Raw genomic sequence first — 10,067 nt, forward strand, 5'->3', positions numbered from 1 at the left:
CTTAAAGTCTCTGTACATTATTTGCGTTTTTTTGTAAATACCAAATTTTCCATGGATTGATTCACGTTAAAACATACTCAAATTGATTAAATAACATTAATATTAAAATTTTTAAGAGTAAATAATCTCCCGACTGAGAATTATTTTGAATTAAAAGAGGCCCACCAAAAGATTCCAGGACATCCATAGGAGTTGCTGGTTCTTGTTGACCATATCCTATGTATCATCTGTCGTCTGTAGAGGAAGCCGAACAGAATTGAACCATGTTCGGACTGATATTCCTTTTAACGATTTAAATTTCATAATAATTTAGTCTGCAAGGGATTCACAAACTCTCAAATGAAGAACAGAGACTTTAATTTCCATTCCAAATTTTCATATGTAACCAAGCCCCGAGTTCACAAAGCATTCTCAGACTTAAATTAAGAATTTACTCAACTTTCAATCACTGTTTATGAGAAATATCTTTGATCCAGAAACACAAAAAATTACACATAGTTTCTTATTGATGTATTTGATACATTAAAACAACAAAAGTTTTATAAATGGCTATATTTTAGTTAAAATAAGGCAAACAATTTTGAGTAAATTCTTAACTTAAGTCTGAGAATTCTTTGTGAATTTGGGGCCAAGCGTACATGAATGCTGAAGAATCACCACTGTTAGTATTAAGTTTAATGAAATTTCTAAAAAAAAAAAAAAAAAATGAATGGATGGATGGACGTCAACTAATGAAATGAGTATAAAATGTTTTCAGATCTTTTTAAATGTAAAACAGACCATTTAATAACATGAAATTAATGCACGTTATTGAGCTAATGCAAAAATTCAAAATTAGTACTATCCTGATTCCTTGAAAAAATCAGAGCGCCTGATTCCTTGAAAAAATCAGAGACAACAGATGGGTCGATCATTTGGCGCAGTAATTTCATGCTGTACAGAATAATAATTGTGTATATATGTGATCGTAGTATTCGATGTCTAAGTCGACAAAGTTCTCGTCACGATAGTATAGCTTTACTACTCGTTCGTCTTGACGGTTTACCTCCGTCTAAACTACCTGATCTATGGTGATTTGACTTGGACCACAGTTTCAGTTTATCTTCACACACACTTGATAGAGCCTAAAATAACAAAAACACATTCTTCAATAATACTACAGGGATGAAATTTACCAAAATGTGCATGGCTATCTTTTTGTCTGAAAATATCTTGTACAATAGTTAAATCTCCCCAACACCATATGTTCTAACTGCTCCAGTTCACACAGCAAAGTTGCCATTCGAGACTAGAAATTATCTCCCTTTAGTCTCCAAAATTGAATTATCTCAATCTCAAAAATAGTGACAATCATTTCGGACTACAGTTGGTGCTGACTGAATAAGAAAATATTTTATCCAACCATGACAGATGAAACATATCCCTTGTGTTTAATTACATCACGATTCTACTCCCACTACCTCAGTAATCGGGACTGACTGAACTGACATGTCTGGACTCTGTGTCACTCGATTGCAATTTGTGATGTTATCATACTAACAATCGAGCATTCCCCAGCATTCTAAGAGCTCAAGACAGCCTTTTCTTATTCATTTTATTTCTGATTTCAGAAGATCTTCCTTATTTTAAATACAGAAGGGCAGAAGAGAAAGTATAACCCACAGATATACCTCTTCCAATGCATCTTTTTTAGAACAGAGGTCATTTACAACATGCAGAATTTCATGCCATCAAGGGGCATACTCGAAGCCCTCTAGGTTAGCAAGTCAACGGCTTTCTTACCCAGCCAATGAAGACGGGGGACTACGAGAATGCAGGTGTAAAGTGTGTTATTGATGGACGTCAGACAGCCAGAGTGAGGATCAAACACTCAACTGTTTTGTTACAGATCTAACCTTGGTAAATGCTGCGCTATTTAAAGATACATTATGGGAGATTTTTATAGAGAGTTGGCCATTCTTGCTATAACAGTTCAAAAGTAGATGATGAAAGAAGAATATATTGAAAAATTCAGTCAATTTACTTTATTCTGAACATAGTTATCATCGTTGTAATATTTTCCTAGAAATGGTAGCGAATTGTGTCTTCACCTTCGCTGATCGTTTGATTGACAGGCGTTAACTCCACCTACATATCTCGATTATCAAGTAAAGTTTTCAATGGCATACCGAAATGCTTTACAGCGGCCTCGCTAAGTACACTCTATCATTTAGCCTCGATCTAACTGATGTATTTTCATCAGGTTATCCCTTATTTGATTTAATCAATTAGTGAAATCCTATTAAAATCCGAGCTGTAGCCGAGCCATCCGTGGGTCTACAGAGTTGATTTTGGTCTTGTTGTTTAAATAAAGATCTAATTTATAATTTCTATAACATCTGAAGCCTAAATTAAGACTTGCAATAATCAGATTTAGCTCTTGCATAATGCATGTTTAACAAACCAAACCAGCTTGTTGATGACAGAAATATGCCAGGATTTCTTAATATCCAGTTATCTCCCTTTCGACTTCCAACCTTGAAAGTTGATGGGGGGGGGGGGGCGCGATTCACAGACCAGAACGACCTGAATTGACAAAATTGCAATTGAGTGACGTGGAATTAAGTGCTGTTACAGTTATGTCAGTCCCAACAATGGAGGTGGTGTGAGTAGAATCGTGACATAATTAAGCACAGTGAATATATTTTCGGCTGCATGGTTGGTTGAGATATTTACTTACCCAGTCGACGCATGCATTGTAGCCTGAAATACCCCTTTTCACTCGATTGTCACTATTTTGGGGATTGGGAGAATTCAATTCCGGAAAGAAAATTACATAATTTACAAATGTCAAAAATCATAGATATTTAAATTGTTCACCTCTAATTTCAAAGCTCTTTCTTTGCTTAAAGGTTCCAAAGGAAAGACTAAATCATGAGCATCAGCTAATTCTCGCAGATGGAAGTAATATTTGGCATAAATACTTGACGGTACATTAATATTAAATTGTAAGGCTTCTAAAAACTGTCGTTCTAATTCATTCCTGTAACAAGAAAACAAATTAATTATTTAAAGAAATATTCCCCATTGCTAATAATCTAGGGAGTGTCCTATTTTTAGCTTGGGAGGTCAGTCAGTTGGAGTGGTTGGAAATTTCCACACGCAATGTAGGACACGATAAAAGGCTAACCATAAGGCTTATCCAAACCCAGACATCCTAATAGATGAATTTTCTGTATGGAATATTGACTTTGCCTTTATCTATATTTATATTTGTGACAATTGGTCAGGGTTGGTGGCTACACTAGGGCTGTCCCGAGACTGAAGTTTGGTGTATAAGGGTAGCTCAGATCAGACGATGGTCTACCACTTCCGGTTTCAGAGTTATGCTACTTCTGGTTCATGGCTATACCTGTGCTACACCGAATCAATCGCTAGTAGATTATAATAGTAGCCATATCAGATATATCTGAATAATTGACCAATCTGATTAAAATACAGATCTATATTTCGTTTCGTTTTTTATACTTTCGATGGCCTACACTACATGAAGATCTGACAAGTTATGGCGATAGGTCATGTCAGGGGTCAAAAGACCGACTTTTGACCTATGACGGCAGACATTTGATTCACCAATCAGCATTGATGTTACTAGTGGATTACCCACAGTTCCGGGCAAAAAAGGTCAAACACTCGATTCGACAGACCATTTGATTGGCTGACCCCTCATTTCAAGCAGAACACGAGTTAAATAACAAGTCTTCCGGATCCAAGTGTAGCAAAGACAAGTAAAACGAAATTTTGAACTATAAAAACGAAACGAAATAGGATCTGTGTTTTAATCAGATTGAATAATTAACCAGGTTAATAAAGAGGAAGCATGACTATTGTTTGGGATTTTTTCTGGTTTTAAATATTAGATAAATTATTATTTAAACATTTACTCAAATGACAAGCCCATATATAATCAATTCTCTAGAACATTGGATGGCTTAGATATTAAAGGGATTAGACAATGCCTGCCATATGTACATTAAACGCTTATATGACCAGCTAGAATTACATGACTCACAAAGATTTCGATAAAAGGTCTGACAAACATATTAAACACAGCATTCAATTCTGAGGTATGCTCAGTCTTATTTGGATTAAAAGGGGGGTTGAATGGCCCAATGGTTAGCACGTGCGTGTTGTATCATATGATTTGTCATTGAGTCAACTGGCATGGATTCGATTCCCCGGTTGTACATGACAAGGAGTAGGGTCGCCTGTCCAACCTCGTGGGTTTCTCCGGGTCCTCTTTATCTGTATGGTCCACCATGAAATAAAGAAATGGAATAAATATAGCATATCGAATAAACTGAAAGACACTTACATATCTTCAACTGCAATATCTTTAAGTATTTGACAGAAGTCGACATTCCACACCGCTTGATCATCCCATACTTTTGATGCCAGTAGAATGGCACCAAGAACAATTCTCTTCCAATTAGCAGGCATTATATCAATATCGGCATATGTGAGCAAACGTTCCAGATAGACCTAAAATATAGGCAATAATTTATCTTCTTATCTCCCTCGGGCTAGATCGTATGAATTTGTCAAGTTGTACAGAAATCATACAATCTTCAACAATACAAAGGATATTTAAAAGTTGTTTACATAATAAAACACAGAATAACACGAAAATTCAATAATCCATCTTGTCAGCAGTGAAAGATTCCTTAAGATATATAAAACTCAACTTACAAATGGTTACATATCTAGATATATAAAAATCAACTCACTAAGGTTACATATCTAGATACGTAAAACTCAACTTACTAAGGTTACATATCAAGATATATAAAACTCCACTTACTAAGGTTACAAATCCAGATATATAAAACTCAAATAAGGTTACATCTAGATATATAAAACTCAACTAACTAAGGTTACATACATGTATCTAGATACATTGAACTCAACTGCTAAGGTTACATATATAGATAAATAAAATCAACTGCTAAGGTTACATATATAGATAAATAAAATCAACTTACTAAAGCTACATATCTAGATAAATAAAACTCGATTTACTAAGGTTACATCTAGATATATAAAATCTGACTTACTAAGGTTACATCTAGATATATAAAACCTGACTTACTAAGGTTACATCTAGATATATAAAACTGACTTACTAAGGTTACATCTAGATAAATAAAACTCAACTTAATAAGGTTACATATCTAGATAAATAAACTCAACTTACTAAGGTTACAATTGCACATTCAGAAGTCAGCTGGGCTGCATTAAATAAATTACGAACAAATCTATAAATAGTTTTATGTTCCGGGTCTCGTTTATTGTAGTCATCCTGAACAGGTTCCTTCTGAAATAAAGAAATAGTTAGAAGTTTAATAAATTGTTATAAGGTCATACCAATATGTACTTTTGTTCCTTCTGGAACACGGAGCCACAGTGGCTTAGTGAGTAAGAAGTTAACGCGCTATCTGGAGGTCCTGTATTTGACCATTGGTTTGGCAGAGAATGGTCATCAGGATTTTCTGGCGTGGGTTCTCTTTGTCAGTGGTGCAAGATAGAGGGCCTGGCAATGTATAGTTGTTTGGATGGGATGGGAAATCGAGGTACCATGTACATAATAACATGCACGTAAATGATCTCTTGGCAGTTGGAATTTAATATAAGAGTAGGCCACAGCGCCGCTGTCCAGGCAAAATTTCCGTCATATCACACTGTACGGTGTATGCCTGTCTTCATTAAACAGGTCGCAGCAGAACAGTAGGACGTAAAACCCCATTTCATTTCCTTCCTGAGCACCTATTTAAATTTTGCTGGTTATTCCTTCGGCCGGAGGGGGGGGGGGGGGAATAATTAAAAAACAGAAAGTATTTGTTTTAAACAAAAATCTTACATGGTACCCAAGTGGTAATTTAACGATCAAGATACTGAAGAACTTAAATTTAATTTTGTTTGGCCTATATATGGTTGAGTGGGGGGAATAGGGGTATAAGGAACTAGATGATCACATTGACAAAGGCCTATAATTTATTTATAGTAATAAAACAATTGTGTTGTATTTAATACGTCATCTGCTGAAAGTAAAGCCTCGCTCACAACCCGCAGTACATGTTTTGACATGCACGGCTCGTGGGTTTGGTAGCTAGCAGACCAGTCGCAAGAAACCGGGTGAATAATTTGTATGTGCAGGACTAAAAGTCTCTACGCCTAGTCTGTGATCTTCTACCACTGTAACCCAGGTATCGTTTAATCTTGTGTATGGGTATACTGCCCATAGTAGTGTGTACAGCGAGTTGTGGTCTAGGCTCAAGCCTGCGATCTTCTGCAAGTCACGCAAGTGATGCTTAAGATTCGTGCACGGGTTAATTAAAATTCTACCTGTAGATTGCCCATTGTAGCGCGTACTGCAGCTTGTGAGCTAGGCTTTAGACAATTCATTTCTATTTCAGATGTCACCTCAATACTTACAGATAACGGAAACTTCTTCTCATCAAAAATGATGAGAGTTCGAGGTTCTTGTCCATTCCGGGACTTGTTTCTGTTTTTGATATGAAAATAAATGGCAAGAGCAACAGCTTTGATTGTGTTCTTCAGATTTGGCTGTGAAACTGTTGAATCATCAATGAAAATAGTCGAACAAGAACTAAACTTCCTTAATTGTCCAGTTTCATCAATCTGAAATCATAAAATGTTGTTGTATCAAAAATAATTATTACACTAATGACAAAAATAAAAGAGTCCAAAATAATCAATTTACAAGTTACAGGTTTTGTTCCAGATGTAGAACAGGTTTCGGGGAGTTCTTCATGAATCATTTACCATGTTTGAAATATATTTCCCAACAGATTATTTTTCATGGGTTATTACTAGTACTAATTCAAAAATTTAAAAAGAAATGCAAAAAATGGATGTTTTTTTGGCGAAAATACCATTTCTCCGTCAGGTGTCGTAACGTTGGATAACTTGATGAATAGACTATCGTATGATTCCTTCCTGTCTAGTTCCTGAAAGCTGGTTTAGTACTGCTTGCAGATTTAATTATTATTACTATTATTACTACGAGTAGAGAAGTGCCTATCAGTTTCTCAGCCACAACTAAACTGTTATTTCCAAGCCTGTCTGTGTTTGTGATTATTTCATTTTCATTATAAAGGGTAGGCATATGTCTCTCTTGTCCAAGTCATCAACGTAGATCAATTGCTTTGTTTATTTGTATTGGTGAATACTTACATGCCGGTGTTGACCTTCAGATGTGAAAATGAGCTGACTTCTTCGTTTATTATCTAAAACAAAAAATTGGATTGTTAATCTCCTGCAAACTACAATAATATGATGGACAGAACTAACAGTTATATGGGAAAACAATCACTGGTTTATTATACACAAGCACGATGTTTCATAATTATCCTCTTTATATATATATATTTATATATATATATATATAGACCCTCCAGTTTACTAAATGTCATTGTGCTTGATAACGATAAGAGGATACTTATCGAAACGTTGTGCTTGTGTATAATAAACCAGTGATTGTTTTCCCATATAACTGTGTTACTTCTGACGTTATGTCTACAATCACTAAATGCCACTAATATGGTGAAAGTTGAATCTGTAAAAGGAATATCCGTATTATTAAATTCCATTTGTAGTGTTTATAAAGATACATGTATGATGAAGTGAAAATTGGTCAACATACAGCATTTTATGCCGACGATGAAACAAAATGAAATGGTGTTTAACGTCCTACTGTTCTGCTCCTACTGGGCTAATGAAGACAGGTATACATCATGCAGTGTGCTATGAGAGAAATTTTGCACGGATAGTGGTGCTAAGATCTACTCTTATTTCGAATTCCAATTGTCAGGGGTTCTTTTTCGTTGCATCCAAAGTTATGATAAATTGAAATTTCATCGATCTACATGTATGCTGCTCAAGCATAACAAGACTCTGCCATTTTTTATTTGTAGTGCAGAAACCTGATTGGTCTAGTTTAAGGTGGATCTAGCGCTGGTATTTTGATTTTGTTTTCTTAATTAAATGTTAAATAATCAATCTGAGTACATATTTAGCGTGCATCAAGCCGTACAAAAATTTTATAATTCAGCAAAAATCAAAATAATGAACTGAGCCTTTAAATGTATAAATAATGCTATATGCATAAAACATCTATATCTCGGCAATAAATTACGCGCAAACCATACCTGATATACAAATGTACATGTAACTGCACAAACAAATCATACATGTATGACTGGCCAAGAAGGCAAAACTGCTAATTCCTGTTTATATAATTACAAAGATTTCAAGAAAGTGCTTACTTTTCTGCACTTCAATTTCTGATCGTGTTGCAAACAACGGCTTGGCATAAGGATTATTGGATGGATCACAATCATTTTCTGAAAATAAAATAACAGATATCAATCAGTAATAAAACTTTTAGTGTTAAAGGTGCATTTAATATGTAAGATTTAAACATGTAGATAAAAGGCCAGCCATTTTTGATATAATAGTTGCAAAATAGATAATAAAAATGAATGAAAATTTCAGTTAAATTACTTTATTCTGAGTTAAGTTATGAGCGTTTAGTTAGACAAGATAGTCTTGATTGTCAAGTACACTGTACCATTGCTACAATAATAATCAATTATCGATACATAAAACGTCTGACATAGTCCGAACCATCATTTGTGTGGAGTCTTAAAGGTGGAGGGACTGAAATGTTGCGACACCGATAACAAGGGGCACCCGCTATTTATCTGGGTTATGTGTTCTGGATCTTTGGTGTTGTGAACCAAGATAAGATGGTTGGCGCACTCTATATTTAAGACAAGTTTCTAAAATGCAAATCTATTCGGAAAAGAGGGAATTTTTAAGATGGTTTGGATTTCTTCCTTCAACGACTTCATAAGTTCATGTATGGTAAAGACTATCGAAATTCATTTGATTTCTTTATATCATAGCTATGTATGTCAAAGAGTTTTGATTTTACATTGTATAATATGTACCTTCTGGTTCCCTTTCACTAATGTGTGGTACAGCTGCTACATTTGCTCCACTCTGTGGTACTTGTAACATCTGTGATTCTTCTGTAGCACGAGACGGTTGATACATCTCTTCTCGATTGTACTTCCTTCCACCATCCTTGGAACTGGGGGCGAAGCAACATGCTTGTTTGTTTCCCATGACTGCAGATTACGTTCTCTTCCAAATATAACTCAACTATTAAGAGTTGACACTATGGATGTGGCAGGTTTAACTGGTGATCCAGAACATTGTTGGATTACAGAAGTTTTTACTGGCACTGTCCCTGAATTAACTCCTCAAGACACCTACATGTCTACGTGCACAAACTATTGTCTGACATTGTGCTGTAACAATTAATACCCGTGGACTGACTTATCATTTATCAGATACTGGTACGTTTGAACGCCTCTGTACTTCTCCACAAAATAATGATTATCAAGATCTCAATTTCTACTGTTCAATATTTATTTATTAACTGTAACAGCAGACAAAGACTGAATGTTAAATTTATTAATAACTTCTTTCTTGCCTGTACTTTAGCCTCATAGATAGATTTGCAATCAATTAATATGACAAGATGTCTATTTTAATCACAAAAATATGTAAATAATTTAATTTCATAAATCTGATACATGTATAGAAAATTACTATTTTCTGTTTACTTTCTAATGATCAGTTGAGCATCACTGACATAATGATTCTAGTGTTAACTGGAATGCTAGTGAATCATTGAAGTTGCAGACAGTGATTGACAACTGGAGCACCTGCCCAGCTTGTGTGGGCGTAAACTGTTAAAAAACCTCACAATGAAACACATAACGTACAGTTGTCTTCATTAATGACGTTTAAACGAAACACACAGATCAGATATTGTTCAATGGGTACAAATAAATGTTTATATTGAAATTATTTCAGCTGGACTAACTTCTTTGCCGGCCCATTTTACACCGGAAATTATCATAACATGCTGAAGAAATGGTTTCGATTTATTTTGATTGGATAAAACTAAGCGGAAGTAAACAAACTCCGAAACTGTG

The 10,067-nt window shown here is 35.0% G+C and overlaps 1 protein-coding gene across 2 annotated transcripts; it reads right to left on the reverse strand.

Moving 5' to 3' along the window:
- Positions 1 to 723: 723 nt before the first annotated feature.
- Positions 724 to 9,956, reverse strand: LOC126832445 (cyclin-Y-like protein 1). 2 transcript variants are annotated; one of them, XM_050563217.2, is made up of 9 exons: positions 9,693 to 9,956; positions 9,012 to 9,443; positions 8,325 to 8,402; positions 7,234 to 7,286; positions 6,472 to 6,678; positions 5,234 to 5,353; positions 4,355 to 4,521; positions 2,860 to 3,022; positions 724 to 1,124 (listed from the first exon to the last, which is right to left on the reverse strand). In XM_050563217.2, exons 2-9 carry the CDS (start codon positions 9,187 to 9,189, stop codon positions 1,002 to 1,004), a joined length of 1,089 nt encoding a protein of 362 aa, XP_050419174.1. In that variant the 5' UTR covers positions 9,190 to 9,443; positions 9,693 to 9,956; the 3' UTR covers positions 724 to 1,001. The 2 variants fall into 2 exon arrangements, with proteins under 2 accessions (XP_050419174.1, XP_055959290.1); XM_056103315.1 differs by lacking the exon at positions 9,693 to 9,956 and having other exon boundaries at positions 9,012 to 9,464.
- Between the last annotated feature and the right edge of the window lie 111 nt (positions 9,957 to 10,067).

This window comes from Patella vulgata, chromosome 9, assembly GCF_932274485.2.
Source record: "Patella vulgata chromosome 9, xgPatVulg1.2, whole genome shotgun sequence".
Classification (NCBI taxonomy): domain Eukaryota; kingdom Metazoa; phylum Mollusca; class Gastropoda; family Patellidae; genus Patella; species Patella vulgata.